At 41.2% G+C, this 17099-nt stretch overlaps 1 protein-coding gene across 1 annotated transcript in view; it reads right to left on the bottom strand.

The window, feature by feature from the left end:
- LOC133043049 (uncharacterized) overlaps positions 1-17099 on the bottom strand; it is a 126264-nt gene that overhangs the window by 88908 nt on the left and 20257 nt on the right. The window contains 4 exon segments of the mRNA XM_061123939.1: positions 1725-2033; positions 2127-2435; positions 9085-9399; positions 9477-9498. Coding sequence (XP_060979922.1) covers positions 1725-2033; positions 2127-2435; positions 9085-9399; positions 9477-9498 — 955 coding nt within the window.

Genomic DNA, 17099 nt, shown 5'->3' with positions numbered 1-17099 from the left:
GCTTGGGCAAGCTGCAGGAGATGATGAAGGACAGGGAAGCTTGGCATGCTGCAGTCCATGGGGTCACAAAGAGTCAGACATGACTCAGCAACTGAACTGAACTGACTGACTGAAGGAGCACTACATGTACACAGAAAAATTCGATAAGTCAAACCTAAGATACATAACTTGGCTCATTGAAGTACAGCATACCATTAAGAAAATAAAAATATAAGACAGAATTAAACACACAAAAAACATAATAAATATTTGTTCCAAAAGTCATCATCATGGTAATTTGCACTATTGTATTAGTAATAGTCAAAACCTGGTGACAAATTCAAATCTCTGCCATTAGTTGAATGGATCAATGCATGGTCATGCGATCATTCAAAGGAATACACTATCATAATAAAAATGAATACAATGTTGCCATAAACAACATCATGAGTGAATTTCAAACACAGTTTGAAATCAAAGAAATTAGACACGAAAGAAAACATTCTGTATGGTTATACATAAAGTTCAAAAACTGACAAATTATTCTATGGCAGTATAAGTTTTAGGTAGGCAGTCTTCCCTGGAGAGGAGGAGGAGAAAGTTTTTGGGAGGCAATAGTGATTCTGTGAGGCTGTGAATGTTCTCTTTGTAGATCTGGGTTGGGGAACATGACCTAGGCATACACTTACTGTTTGTACTTTGTTCTCTATTATTATCCTTAAATAATAATGTTTCATAAAAATATTATTCATCTGAGTATTTCTTTCCCTGACATAGCACTTCTTAGCATTTCTTAGCACTTCTTTCCCTTGAAAAAATGAGTGAACAATGAGAAGGTTATGGAGCAGGACCTTAACGGAACCTTCTCAGGACAGACCACCCTCATGTCCTCCACTTGCTTCTGTCTGTAGAAAATCCTTAGCCAAAGAATCAATGTAATCACAGAAATGAAAAAATATCGGAAACAAAGGAAAACCGTCAAATAGGATAAAAGAATAATAGTTTAACCCTAAACAAAGTCAAGGATATTTAGTTCCTCCTCATGGGCTATAGCTATCATTCTGAGCCATACCCTTTGAGCTGTTGTGCAGATACTGAAATCCCAACCAGGTGGTAGAAGTAAATTACATGATGACCAGATTAGTGGGGTGCCATTTCCTTCTCCAGAGGATCTTCCCAACCCAGGGATCAAACCTGAGTCTCTTGCATTGCAAGCAGATTCTTTACCATCTGAGTCAACAGGGAAGCCCATAATCTTCTTCATCTTGCACAATTCCAAGAATCGGCCTCAAGGAAATGGGAACAGACCGACACTAGAACTGATTATTGACTGTATTCCAAACAATAAAGGTGACACTGATCAGACCTATTTCAAGATGACTGCCGGAGCTAGCTGTGCTTTTCTGCAGGTAACCTGTCCCCTGCCTCCACCTGTGCACTCCTGAAATTCCCATTTAAAAACTCTCGCCTCTGATCAGCAAGGGGGAGCTGGTTCTTTATCACATTAGTCCCCTGTCTCTCAGAACTGCTGGTTTCCTCAACAAAGCTGTCTTTAATTTTACCCCATGTTTCTCTCTCAGTGTTAGATTCTTGAGTAATGAGCAGCTGAGACCTGAGTTCAGTAACAAGATTAAACATTTCACTACAGAATATCTTTCTTTTTAAGCCTGTTTTCCTTTACTCTCTGCTCTGGGGAGATTTCACTCCAGGAGCATCCTAAGTACAGTAGCCCTTCCCTGTCTTACCTGAGCAGATCACAGAGGCCGTGTTGCCATGGGAACAGCCAGGAACACCCAGGGCAGTCACAGGGCATTGCCACAGGAAGGACTCAGCCCCTGAGCAGTGAAATCGGGCTTTCCAGAGTTGGTCACTTCCTTCTGCTCCGTTTGGGGTGGAGATGGCAACGCCACAGCCGAGCTGATGACAGACAACATTGGCATTGGCCAGACTCCAGTGGGAGGCACAGAGAGCTCTCCATTGTCCAGAAATATTCATCTCCACCCGCCCCTCACACTGAGAGGTGCCATGTTTCATAAGCCGGACATCTGTGTACACTGATAGAAAAAGACAGGATTTCAGCAAAATCTGATTTCTTTTTTAGCTTGAACTGAGTGTACATAGAGGCTAAGTCCTGACATGCATCTCACCTGAACAGACAACCTGAGCAACTCCACTGTGCTGACACCTGCCCCCTGGACAGGGCGCTCTGGGGCAGACCCGGAGCTCAGGCTCCTCCCCTTCACATCTGAACTCTTCAGCCTGGACCCAGTCATCGGACTCTCCGAAGAGCTCATGTCCCAGGACAGATACAGCCTTGCCACACCCCAGCTCTGCACAGATGACCTGGGCAGTGGGGAGTGTGAAGTTCTCATCAGACACTGGGGTCCAGGCTTCTCCAGAATACACTTCTACATGCCCTGAGCAGGGTCCATCCCCTCCAGCCAGACGCACAAATCCTAAGAGAAACAGAGAACAACAAACCCAGTGAGTGTTCATGAACCTGGCTTGACAGTTCGAAACAACATCTCACAGGCAATGGTGTGAAAGCTTTTTTTCCAACTGTGGAATAAGAGGGGATAAGAAGAGAGAATTTGCCTGTCATTGTCAAACTGCATTTTCATGAGCAAGTTTCTGAAGAGATATCCAGAAGGACTGCAGGGTCAGTTAGGAATGGCTGAATCCCAAGAATATATATTTTGGTTAGGAATGTTAATTCCTGTCTGGGAGCCTGGAAACTACAGTGCCCAAAGAAACTGCACAGTGGTAGATATTCAAACTTGGGTACAGAGCTGAACTGAGAGTTAAAAAGGTCCATGGGAATCAAGAGGCCTAAGAGCCAGCGAGGTTTAGAAGTTTAGAGGACCATCCTGAGATTTCTGAGGCTAAAATTCTAGCCAGTTTTCTCTCAGAGCCAATATTCAAGCCACTGAGGACAGGGAAAATCACACGGGCTGGATCTGAGTGCAGGTATTATAATCTAATTGTGAAAGAAGTTGTCCACAGGTAAGTTTAGAAATGACAAATGCTCAGAGTCATAGGAAAGGGAGGGAATGGTCAAAGCCATCTTTCTTAAAAACCTAGGATTTATCAAGACACCTGGGAGAAAGTGAGGTCTCAGTGGGATTATGCAAGACAATTGAGTTAGTTGATTACTTCATACTAGACATGAGATTCTCAGCAAATATGAAAGAGTAATAATAATTTAATGTATTCTAAACTTATCTATATGCTAACTGCATATGCTTTTCCTATTTGGATTTCTGAGATAAGAAGCCAGCAAGCTATAAATAAGGGGAGGGAGAGGAAGAGAGCAGACAGAAAACAAGCCATATATACTTTAGAGATTTCTAAATTGCAAAAGCCTCAATAGGAATGAAACAGAGAAAGATTTGGGGGAAAAAAGACTTGTTCAACAAGATTTTAACACTTATTATCCCCTGTGCTCCTCCCATTTGCCACATAACCCTGCTACCCTTTCCCATTTCTCCCAATGCAGAAAAGAAAAACCAAGCTTAAGAGCTACAAATAGATGGAAAGGAAACTCCAAAAGGAAAGAACTTCTGTAGGGAGTGAGGTGGAGTGAGTGGTAGGTTAAACACGGAGTGGATGGAGTATGAGAGAGAGACCAAAGAAAAGACTGATGAAAATGTTTCATCCTTCAGAGACCATATTTTGGATGGAGAAAAGGTAATCCAATAGGAAAACATCTGCACATCATAAAGAACAACTTTTAAAATAATTTTCCTGGTTTCTGAGTGTGCTCATGATTATTCATGTACATGGTGGAATTTGTTCTGGTGAAGGACTCTGATTGCATAAGCTTGTGAACTTTGAAGTCTCAAAAAGAATGATGTAACAGAATAAAAATCTACTATAGAAAGCAGGCGGAGAAGGCAATAGCAACCCACTCCAGTGTTCTTGCCTGGAAAATCCCAGGGACAGGGGAGCCTGGTGGGCTTCCGTCTAAGGGGTCGCACAGAGTCGGACACGATGGAAGTGACTCAGCAGCAGCAGCATAGAAAGCAGGAGAGAACAGAAAAGGCACTGCAGAAATTAAAGAATTGAAGGATTAGCTTGACCACTCATACAAGAATGAATGATGAGAGAGAGGATGATCTGCTTGCCTTTTATCATTTATCCATTTCCATCTCCCCAGAGAGGCTCAGGTTAGGACCCCTAATCTATTCTGGCTGAGAGTTTGGTCACAGGTGCTACACATCCTAGATAATGAGTTTTTATTTAACTGGTTCTTGTTATGGCAGAAAGTGAAGTCATGTCCGACTCTTTGCTACCCCAAGGATTGCAGAACGACAGGCTTCCCTGTCCTTCACTATCTCTCTAAGTTTGCTCAAACTCATGTCCATCAAGTCGGTGATGCCAACTAACCATCCCATCTTCTGTCGCCCCCTTCTCCACCAGCCTCCTATCTTTCCCAGCATCAGGGTCTTTTCCAATGAATCAGTTCTTCATATCAGGTGGCCAAAGTATTGGAGCTTCAGCTTCAGCATCAGTACTTTCAGTGAATATTCAGGGTTGATTTCCTTTAGGATTGACTGGTTTGATCTCCTTGCCGACCAGGGGGCTCTCAAGAGTCTTCTCCAACACCACAGTTCAAAAGCATCAGTTTTTCCGTGTTCAGCCTTCTTTATGGTCTAACTCTCACGTCCATACATGACTATTGAAATAACCATAGCTTTGACTAGATGGACTTTTGTCTCAAAGTAATGTCTCGTTTTTTAATATACTGTCTAGGTTTGTCATAGCTTTTCTTCCAAGGAACAAGCATCTTTTAATTTCATGACTGCAGTCACTGTCCAGAGTAATTTTGGAGCCCAAGAAAATAAAGTCTGTCACAGTTTTCATTTTTTCCCCATCTTTTTGCCATGAAGTGATGGGACAGGATGCCATGATCTTCGTTTTTTGAATGTTGAGTTTCAAGTCAGCTTTTTCACTCTCCTCTTTCACTTTCATCAAGAAGCTATTTAGTTCCTCTTCACTTTCTGCCATTTAGGGTGATGTCATCTGCATATCCGAGGTTGTTGATATTGTTATATTAATTCCACCAGATTAAAAATTTAGAAAGACAAAGAGAGAAGTGTTTCTTGTATTCTGTTTTATATACCCTGATAAAAGTTAAATATTCAGACATGTGCTGGATAATCAATAAAGTCTTAGGATATATTAGGATAGAGACTTCTGAGACACATTATTTCTTTTTTACTTTCCACTTGATTTTAAAATTTACATGGAAGAATAAGTGTGTGAAAATTCCAAGAAAATTATTAAATAGAAGGCTGATGTGATGAGTAAAGATATTAAATATAATAAAGATATATCTTTGTCTGGTCTCTTGCTGTGTAGACGTCTTGTGTCCTTAGGCACACACAGCATCTTCCACACCACATCTGGACCCTCAGTGCTGCTCAGAGAACCTCACAGTTGCCTTTGTCAGCTCCCATTGCCATTCCCCTTCCTCCCAGCTACTGTAAAACCTGCTCCACCTTCTTCAAAAACTGCGCTTGTCCTCTTGCTCCAAATAAGCCCCCAAACACAAGTCTCTTATATCTTTGAAATCATCAAATATAAACTACATAATCTCTTATCATAAAACACAGAAATTCATGTTTTATTCCCTCCACCTTTGACTTGCCAGTGCATGGCTAAGTGGTCCTCTAAAGTTTGCATTTATACAGATATCTTAAAGGAAAAATTGGGGAGAGAGAGACTTTTCTAGTAACAGTGAAAGAATATATGACTCAGAGCATTTCATTCACAGCTCTCTATTTCTACCATCAAAGAACTATGAACATTTATATCTAAATATGCAAAGGAAGCATCTTTTAATTTCATGGCTGCAGTCACCATCTGCAGTGATATTGGAGCCCCCAAAAATAAAGTCTGACACTGTTTTCACTGTCTTCCCATCTATTTCCCATGAGGTGATGGGACCAGATGCCATGATCTTAGTTTTCTGAATGTTGAGCTTTAAGTCAACTTTTTCACTCTCCTCTTTCACTTTCATCAAGAGGCTTTTTAGTTCCTCTTCACTTTCTGCCATAAGGGTGGTGTCATCTGCATATCTGAGGTTATTGATATTTCTCTCGGCAGTCTTAATTCCAGCTTGTGCTTCTTCCAGCCCAGCGTTTCTCATGAGGTACTCTGCATATAAGTTAGGTAAGCAGGGTGACAATATACAGCCTTGACGTATTCCTTTTCCTATTTGGAACCAGTCTGTTGTTCCATGTCCAGTTCTAACTGTTGCTTCCTGACAGGTTTCTCAAGAGGCAGGTCAGGTGGTCTGGTATGCCCATCTCTTTCAGAATTCTCCACAGTTTATTGTGATCCACACAGTCGAAGGCTTTGGCGTCGTCAATGAAGCAGAAATAGATGTTTTTCTGGAACTCCCTTGCTCTTTCGATGAGCCAGTGGATGTTGGCAATTTGATATCTGGTTCCTCTGCCTTTTCTAAAACCAGCTTGAACATCTGGATGTTCTCGGTTCACATGTTGTTGAAGCCTGGCTTGGAGAATTTTGAGCATTATTTTACTAGCATGTGAGATGAGTGCAATTGTGCGGTAGTTTGAGCATTCTTTGGGATTGCCTTTCTTAGGGATTGGAATGAAAACTGACCTTTTCCAGTCCTGTGGCCACTGCTGAGTTTTCCCAATTTGCTGGCATATTGAGTGCAGCATTTTCACAGCATCATCTTTCAGGATTTGAAATAGCTCAACTGGAATTCCATCACCTCCACTAGCTTTGTTTGTAGTGATGCTTTGTAAGGCCCACTTGACTTCACATTCCAGGATGTCTGGCTCTAGGTGAGTGATCACACCATTGTGATTATCTGGGTCGTGAAGATCTTTTTTGTATAGTTCTTCTGTGTATTCTTGCCACCTCTTCTTAACATCTTCTGCTTCTGTTAGGTCCATACCTTTTCTGTCCTGTATTGAGCCCATCTTTTTGTAAAATGTTCCTTTGGTATCTCTGATTTTCTTGAAGAGATCTCTAGTCTTCCCCTTCTGTTGTTTTCCTCTATTTCTTTGCACTGATTGCTGAGGAAGGTTTTCTTATCTCTCCCTGCTATTCTTTGTAACTCTGAATTCAAATGGGAATATCTTTCCTTTTCTCCTTTGCTTTTTGCTTCTCTTTGTTTCACAGATATTTGTAATGTCTCTTCAGACAGCCATTTTGCTTTTTTGCATTTCTTTTCCATGGGGATGGTCTTGATCCCTGTCTCCTGTACAATGTCATGAACCTCCGTCCATAGTTCATCAGGCCCTCTGTCTATCAGATCTAGTCCCTTAAATCTATTTCTCACTTCCACTGTATAGTCATAAGGGATTTGATTTAGGTCATAGCTGAATGGTCTAGTGGTTATCCCAACTCTCTTCAGTTTAAGTCTGAATTTGGCAATAAGGAGTTCATGATCTGAGCCACAGTCAGCTCCTGGTCTTGTTTTTGCTGACTGTATAGAGCTTCTCCATCTTTGGCTGCAAAGAATATAATCAATCTGATTTCAGTGTTGGCCATCTGGTGATGTCCATGTGTAGAGTCTTCACTTGTGTTGTTGGAAGAGGGTGTTTGCTATGACCGGTGCGTTCTCTTGGCAAAACTCTATTACCCTGTGCCCTGCTTCATTCCATACTCCAAGGCCAAATTTGCCTGTTACTCCAGGTGTTTCTTGACTTTCTACTTTTGTGTTCCAGTCCCCTATAATGAAAAGGACATCTTTTTTGGGTGTTAGTTCTAAAAGGTCTTGTAGGTCTTCATAGAACCGTTCAACTTTGGCTTCTTAAGCATTACTGGTTGGGGCATAGGCTTGTCCCGTGGTCAGGTATGGATGTGAGAGTTGGACTGTGAAGAAAGCTGAGTGCCGAAAAATTGATGCTTTTGAACTGTGGTGTTGGAGAAGACTCTTGAGAGTCCCTTGGACTGCAAGGAGATCCAACCAGTCCATCCTGAAGGAGATGAGTTCTGGGTGTTCATTGGAAGGACTGATGCTGAAGCTGAAACTCCAATACTTTGGCCACCTCATGCAAAGAGTTGACTCATTGGAAAAGACCCTGATGCTGGGAGGGATTGGGGGCAGGAGGAGAAGGGGACGACAGAGGATAAGACGGCTGGATGGCATCACCGACTCAAGGGGCATGAGTTTGAGTAAACTCCGGGAGTTGGTGATGGACAGGGAGGCCTAGCATGCTGCAATTCATGGGGTCGCAAAGAGTCGGACACGACTGAGCGACTCTACTGAACTGAACTGATGCAAAGGAAACTTGAAATCTGGCACAAATCCATAAGAATCTTGATTTGTTAAATGATATCCCTTTAGGGATCACCTCTATATATGTAAATGATATCCTCCTATAGTAAGAGTAGACTCCACTCCTACTGCTGCTGCTGCTGTGAAGTCTTTTCAGTTGTGTCTGACTCTGTGTGACCCCATAGGTGGCAACCCATCAGGCTCCCCCATCCCTGGGATTCTCCAGGCAAGAACAGTGGAGTGGGTTGCCATTTCCTTCTCCAATGCATGAAAGTGAAAAGTGAAAGTGAAGTCGTTCACTGTGTCCAACTCTTAGCGACCCCATGGAGGACAGCCTACCAGGCTACTCCGTCCATGGGATTTTCCAGGCAAGAGCACTGGAGTGGGATGCCATTGCCTTCTCCCCACTCCTGCTAGCCTAGTGCAAAATAATGTCTCACATTGTTTGTACAGAAACAACTCCACCCAGGAAAGTACATCCTCATTTTTGTCCCTCCTTCTCATAGCCTCCCTGTGCAAAGAGAATGTGTATGTGGCAGTTAGCATATGTTTCACTCTTAGAAAAAGTGAATTATGAAAAAAAATTATGAGGATTTATTTTAATTGGGAGAATAAATAAAGCTATTTTAGCATCAGGTAAGTCCACTGGAGAAGAAAAGAATAGCAGAGATTTATAAGAGGAAAGTAAATGAAGCTCATCACTCACAGCCACAGTGCACTCAGGGAGGATGGGGAGGTGCCTCAGTCCCACCTAGCCCACCTATCTCCTACTGCCCTGCTGATCAGACACCAGCTCTCTTGGAACTTTCCATTTTCTCAGCCGGTGGACAAAGAACTGGCCATACCTGAGCAGATGACTCCTGCATCTTCTTGATGATTGCAGTTGTGTTGCTGCCATCCCCAGGAAGGGCACCTCCACACTTGGGACTCCTCTCCTCTGCAGCTCACTTCATCCAGCCAGATGGGCCCTGATCCCGTCCCGAAGTAAGAAGAGATAGGGGCATCCAGGGCTTCTCCACAGCTCAGCTGCCTGCACACCACGCGGGCGTCGTCCAGGTCCCAGTTGTCATCACAGATGGTGCCCCAGGAGCCCTGGTCAAGGATCTCCACTCTCCCGGCGCAGGGACCGCCTCCGTCCACCAGGCGGAGCTGTCTGCTGTCTGAGGAGAGAGAAATGGAACGATGGGGTGATGACACCAGGGGTTGAGAAGGGTCTTCTGTCCTGTGGGACCCCCACCTGAGCAGTAGGGGGCGCTCTCCTCTGAGGCTGCCGACCCTGCTGCTTCAGACACGGAGTCGTTGCACTGGGGCAGCAGCTGGGTCTGGTTTTTTATACCAGTGGCAAGAGAATAATAAGGTTGAAAAATAGGAAGAAAATAAAACACTCTAGTGAGCAGTCTGAGACAGAAGGTGGTACAAGGTCCTATCAGAGTTAACATTCTGATCTGTAGTTCTGCACAGCATCAGAGAAAGATTTACAGGAAATGTTAGTGTCTCTACCCAGAGCAGTTAAATGAGTTCAGAGTCACAGGAATGAGCTGACAGCTGGATGGATTCCTTTCAAAGTACATACATTTTGACGCCGTTGACCTAAGTGTTAAAGGGGTTGATTAAAGGGAGTGGAGTCAGGAACTGGCCTCAGATGCCTCGGATAGCAATCATGAATCCTCTACCATTAGAATCCTTCTCCCTGGTACAGTCATTCAGAACTGAAAAACAAATGGATTCTGTGATATCTTGGTTTACCTCCAGAATATTTCATTTGCAGTTCTAAGCTTCAGACTTCAGATCTGGATACTTACTTTCAAACAATGTGATCTCTTTGAGTAGACTGAACAACTTTGCATGAGAGATGATGTCAGGTAACATTGACACTGGCCAGATTCCACTGGGAATCATAGAATGTTGCTTCTTCTCCCAAAAAAAAATATAATCCCTCCTTGGACTTTGTATCAAGAATCTCTGTTATTCAAACTTTGGAGTTATGTGATCTTTAGGGGGAAATAGTGTGTATGTTAGCTTAGTTACTTCAGTCATGTCCAACTCTTTAAGACCCTATGAACTGTAGCCCACCAGGCTCCTCTGCCCATGGGATTCTCCAGGCAAGAATACTGAAGTGGGTTCCCATGCCCTCCTCCACGGAATCTTCCTGGCCCAGCGATCTAACCAGTGTCTCCTGCATTGCAGGTGGATTCTTCACAGCTGAGCCACCGGCGAAGCCCTTCTAGTTCTATCACTGAGCAGAAATAGGTTATATTCCTGCAAGCCCTTGAACAAATAACATTAACAGGCTCACTGTATTCTCCTCTCCTTTTATACATAAAAATGATGTAAAGAAAGGTTAAAGAAAGTCCATCAGTGTTGCACTTTAAGTAAATGATGAAATAGAGAATTAAACCTAAAATTTTCCACTTCTACGGAGAATGGAGGAGTTCACAGCAGGCCAATGTGTTTTGCTGGGTCTTGCTGGATACAACTTTAAAAGCTGGAACATGTTTTTTAAGAAACAGTAAATGCATTCAACATTTGTTGACACAACATGGACTAAATATGCTAAAATTCTAAAGAGTGGAGACTATTTCAATGTTAGCCAAGGATCTATAGCTTCTTTTTCTCTGGGAATTTGCCAATTCATTGCATAATTTAATGATTCAGAATCTGGGCTTGGGCAAGCAGAGGACTATTGTTGTGACAGGAAGCCAGCATAATTTGGGAGTTACCTGGTGCTGAAGTGACAAAATTAGAGTCTTGAGAGCCTCTCTCACACAGCATGTTTTCTCCTCAAATATCTGCCCAGTAGATAAGCTGTGAAGGATAGGAGGCTAAAGAACTATATAAAAACACTTCGAAAGTAGACTCTTTCTAATTCTCTTGGGTACTGAGCTATCAAAGAATCCAGCCTCTGAACTGAAATCTCTGAAAGTCCATGTCATAAGGACAGAGAAATCAGAGGTGAACTGAGTGCTACCAAAACTGCAACCCACACTTGTTACAGCTCAGTTTTAGGTTATATTTAGATGTCTGAGTGATACACACCCCTTCCCCCTATCTGCCCTGCAAAACAAACAGTAAATCCTTTTAGGTATTAGAAAATGTATCAGAAGTATCTTACTTTTTCATGTATAATTTATAGCATTCAATAGAAAAATGACATGACATTTGACAAGTTAGGATAACATGACAAATGACCAAAGTGAAAAAAAGAGATAAGAGAATGCAGAGACACACATGAGAGAAATGCATAAGGATTTTAACTACGATCAATGTATTTAGGGGAAAAGAGAGAAGGAGAGAATATACAGGTAAAAAGATGAAAAAATTAACAAATAATCATAAACAAATAAAAATAGCAATGGTACCATTGCCAACCTAAAATAAAATATCTCGGATTAAAAAGTGAATGAATAAGTCAAACGAATTTTAGATAAAACTTAGAATATAGTGATTTAGAGGAGTCCTAAAGATGAGAGATGAGAAGGAAAAGAAAGAGTAGGAGAGAGAGAAGAGATACAGAGACAGAGAGACAGAACTACAGAAGTCATATTTGAAGATATAATGATAGAGAATATTTTAAAAATATAAATGGAAGAGTATGAAAACACCCACTCCTAGTAAAGCTGCTAAAAATCAAAAGGAAAAAGGGAAATCTGGAATAATAACACATTTATTGATACTAAAGGAAGAAAAAAAAGGTGGGGAGAAAAAGGAACATACAGCATGTGGATCAATTAAAAGCAAATGGCAGATACCAACACATCAATATTAGTAATTGCATTTACAATAAATGGATTAAGATAAAACAAAACTGACATGAATATTATTGGCAAAATGATCACTTTATGTTATGAAAACATAGAAAGGTTGAAAGTAAAATGATGGGAAAATGTACTACCTGTAAGCAAACTGGAGTAGCTTTATCAGTGTCCCAGGAAGCAGACTCTAGAAAAGATACACGACTTGAAAGTAGTGCTGAGGGAGGGCGTCGGGGCAGACGGACCGAAACCACAGCCACAGACAACCAGCCGATCTGATCACAGGACTTCAGCCTGTCTAACGCAGTGAAACTAGGCCATGCCGTGTGGGGCCACCCAAGACAGATGGGCCATGGTGGAGAGGTTGGACAGAATGTGGTCCACGGGAGAAGGGAATGGCAGAATGGTGAACCACTGCAGTATTCTTGCCTTGAGAACCCCATGAGCAGAATGAAAAGGCAAAATGATAGGACACTGAACGATTAACTCCCCGGGTCAGTAGGTGCCCAATATGCTACTGGAGATCAGTGGAGAAATAACTCCAGAGAGAATGAAGGTACAAAGCCAAGGCAAAAACTATACCCACTTCTGGATGTGACTGGTGATAGAAGCAAGGTCCAATGGTGTAAAGAGCAATATTGCATTGAACGTGGAATGTTAGGTCCATGGATGAAGGGAAATTGGAAGTGGTCAAACAGGATATGGCAAGGGTGAACGTCAACATTCTAGGAATTGGTGAACTAAAATGGACTGGAATGGGTGAATTTAACTCAGATGGCCATTATATCTACTACTGTGGGCAAGAATCCCTTAGAAGAAATGAAGTAGCCCTCATAGTCAACAAAAGAGTCCAAAATGCAGTACTTGGATGCAATCTCAAACACAACAGAATGATCTGTGTTCATTTTCAAGGCAAACCATTCAATATCACGGTAACCCAAGTCTATGCCCCAACCAGTAACGCTGAAGAAGCTGAAGTTGAACAGGTCTATGAAGACCTACATGACCTTTTAGAACTAACACCCAAAAAAGATGTCCTTTTAATTATAGGGGACTGCAATGCAAAAGTACAAAGTCAAGAAACACCTGGAGTAACAGGCAAATTTGACCTTGGAGTACAGAATGAAGTAGGGCAAAGGCTAATAGAGTTTTGCCAAGAGACCACACTGATCATAGCAAACACCCTCTTCCAACAACACAAGAGAAGACTCTACACATGGACATCACCAGATGGCCGACACCGAAATCAGATAGATTATATTCTTTGCAGCCAAAGATGGAGAAGCTCTATACACTCAGCAAAAACAAGACCAGGAGCTGACTGTGGCTCAGATCATGAACTCCTTGTTGCCAAATTCAGACTTAAATTGAAGAAAGTGGGGGAAACTACTAGACCATTCAGGTAAGAACTAAATCAAATCCCTTATGACTATACAGTGGAAGTGAGAAACAGATTTAAGGGACTAGATCTGATAGAGTACCTGATGAACTATGGACAGAGGTTCATGACATTGTATAGGAGACAGGAATCAAGACCATCCAAGAAAAAGAAATGCAAAAAAGCAAAATGGCTGTGAGAAGAGGCCTTACAAATAGCTGTGAAAGGAAGAGAAGCAAAAAGCAAAGGAGTAAAGGAAAGATATACCTATTTGAATTCAGAGTTCCAAAGATAGCAAGGAGAGATAAGAAAACCTTCCTCAGCAATCAGTGCAAAGAAATAGAGGAAAACAATAGAATGAGAATGACTAGAGATCTCTTCAAGAAAATTAGAGATACCAAGGGAACATTTCATGCAAAGATGGGCTCAATAAAGGACAGAAAAGGTATGGACCTAACAGAAGCAGAAGATATTAGAAGAGGTGGCAAGAATACACAGAAGAACTGTACAACAAAGATCTTCATGACCCAGACAATCACAATGGTGTGATCACTCACCTAGAGCCAGACATCCTGGAATGTGAAGTCAAGTGGGCCTTAGGAAGCATCACTATAAAGAAAGCTAGTAGACATGATCGAATTGCAGTTGAGCTCTTTCAAATCCTAAAAGGTGATGCTGAGAAAGTGCTGCATGCAATGTGTCAGCAAATTTGGGAAATCTCAGCAGTGGCCACAGGACTGGAAAAGGTCAGTTTTCATTCCAATCCCAAAGAAAGGCAATGCCAAAGAACGCTCAAACTACCACACAATTGCACTCATCTCACACGCTAGTAAAGTAATGCTCAAAATTCTCCAAGGCAGGCTTCAGCAATGTGTGAACCATGAACTTCAAGCTGGTTTTAGAAAAGGCAGAGGAACCAGAGATCAAATTGCCAGCATCCACTGGATCATCGAAAAAGCAAGAGAGTTCCAGAAAAACATCTACTTCTGCTTTATTGACTATGCCAAAGCCTTTGACTGTGTGGATCACAATAAACTGTGGAAAATTCTGAAAGAGATGGGCATACCAGACCACCTGACCTGCCTCTTGAGAAACCTGTATGCAGTTCAGGAAGCAACAGTTAGAACTGGACATGGAACAATGGACTGGTTCCAAATAAGAAAAGGAGTACATCAAGGCTGTATATTGTCATCCTGCTTATTTAACTTATGTAAAGAGTACCTCGTGAGAAATGCTGGGCTGGATGAAGCACAAACTGGAGTCAAATTTGCCGGGAGAAATATCAATAGCCTCAGATATGCAGATGACACCACCCTTATGGCAGAACGTGAAAAAGAACTAAAAAGCCTCTTGATGAAAGTGAAAGAGGAGAGTGAAAAAGTTGACTTAAAGCTCAACATTCAGAAAACTAAGATCATGGCATCCAGTCCCATCACTTCATGGCAAATGATGGGGAAACAGTGGAAACAGTGGCTGACTTTATTTTTGGGGGCTCCAAAAGCACTGCAGATGGTGCCTGCAGCCATAAAATTAAAAGATGCTTGCTCCTCGGAAGGAAAGATATGACCAACCTAGACAGCATGTTAAAAAGCAGAGACATTACTTTGCCAACAAAGGTCTGTCTAGTGAAAGCTATGGTTTTTCCAGTAGTCATGTATGGATGTGAGAGTTTGACTGTTAAGAAAGCTGAGCACTGAAGAATTGATGCTTTTGAACTGTGGTGTTGGAGAAGACTCTTGAGAGTCCCTTGGACTGGAAGGAGATCCAACCAATCCATCCTAAAGGAGATCAGTCCTGAGTGTTCACTGGAAGGACTGATGTTGAAGCTGAAACTCCAATATTTTGGCCACCTGATGTGAAGAGCTGATTCATTTGAAAAGACCCCAATGCTGGGAAAGATTGAGGGCAGGAGGACAAGGGGCCGACAGAGGATGAGATTGCTGGATGTCATCACCGACTCAGTGGACATGAGTTTGGGTAAACTCTGGGAGTTGGTGATGGACAGGGTGGCCTGGGGTACTGCAGTCCATAGCATCGCAAAGAGTCACACACGACTGAGCAACTGAACTGAACTGAACTGAACACTAATTGAATTAAAGAGGGACTTTTCATGATTACAATGAGATGCACCCTTAATAAAGATATAGACATCAAAATTCAAGAAAGGTTAACAGAGCATAGCTTTGAAATATACTTGACAGAATGAAAAGAAGAAATAGGCAAAATCACAATCAAAATGGAGGATTATTACTGTATCTTTTTCAATATTATACAGACCAAACATACAAAAAACCAAGAATACAGTAGATGTACAACAACATGATCAGCACATTTAACTAAGTAACACAAAGAGCAATGCACCCAACAGTGCAAGAGTTCACATTACTGTAAATGCACTAGGAGCATTTATCAAAAGTGACCACATAATGGGACAAAATCTTTCACTCTCTGAATTCATACAGAGTATTTACTCTGACCACAGTGGAATAAAATTAAGAATTAATAAGAAAAATTGTTAGTCATCCCTATTTTGGGAAATTCAGCAACACCCTTCCAAAAAACACCTGACTCTGGGAATAAATTTAAAATTTACTAAATATTGTGAAATAATGATAATGAAGATACAATGATAATGATAATAAACACAAAATAATGATATGATCATAAATTCTTCTAATGAAACTCAAGTAGTGCCTAAGGGAAATTTGTACTCTAGATTTAGAGAAGAGGAAAGACTGAAAGTGAAAAAAGTAAGCTTCCAATTAAGAAACTAGATGAGAAAGTCTAAAGGATGTAGAATGTTGGGGTTAATTTAAAAGGAACAAAATTGAATGGAAAAGAAGGTAAGCATAAGATAGAAAACCCTTTAAGCGTGGCTCATTGAAAATTGATGAACACTGATCAATACTAATGAAGAGCAGAGAGTAAAGGAAGTTAACAATACCAAGAATGAAAAGGGACATCACTGTAAATCATACAGATTTTTTGGTCATAGTTTTTGTGTTGTTGTTTGTTTTTTGGCTGTGTTGAGGCTCGTGGGATCTTAATTCCCAGGTCAGGGATTGAACTTAGATCCATGACAGTGAAAGTCCAGAGATTTAACCCCTGGATTGCATAGCTTTATTAATACAATTTATACATTTAATGTGGGTATTACACAGAAAGTGTCAGTTTCTCCACAGCCTTGCCAAGACTTAAGTGTCTTTAAAAAAAAAAAGTCATTCTGACATGTGTGAGATGATATCTCTTTGTGGTTTGTTTTACATTTCCCTGATGATTGACAATGTCAAGCATTTTTCATATACCCATTGGCCATTTGTATGTCTTCTTTAGAGAAATGTCTATTGAAGTGGTTGGCCAATTTTTTAATTGAATTATTAGGTTTTAGATTTTTTTTCTTGAGTTGCAGGAGTTCCTTATTTGTTTGGAAAATAATACCTTATATAATTAGTGCTAGCTTGCTTTTTCACTCTCTTGATGTTTCCTTTGGCTTGAAGAAGCTTTTTAAGTTTGATATATTCCCACTTGTCTACTTTTGCTTTGTTACCTGTACTTTTGACATCATATCCGTGAAATCATGAAGTAATGTGTTTTTATTTTGTGATGAAGCTATCACATATCTAAAATAAAATTGTTATCTGGTGATGATGTTACACAATCACACATAGTAAAATAAATTCAGATAAATAAAGAATTCAAAATTAGGTTTAAAAAAATTAGGTTTTGAATA

This window comes from Dama dama, chromosome 22, assembly GCF_033118175.1.
Source record: "Dama dama isolate Ldn47 chromosome 22, ASM3311817v1, whole genome shotgun sequence".
Lineage (NCBI taxonomy): Eukaryota > Metazoa > Chordata > Mammalia > Artiodactyla > Cervidae > Dama > Dama dama.
Note: the sequence above shows the minus strand (reverse complement) of the source record. Positions and strands in the feature narration are given on the sequence as shown.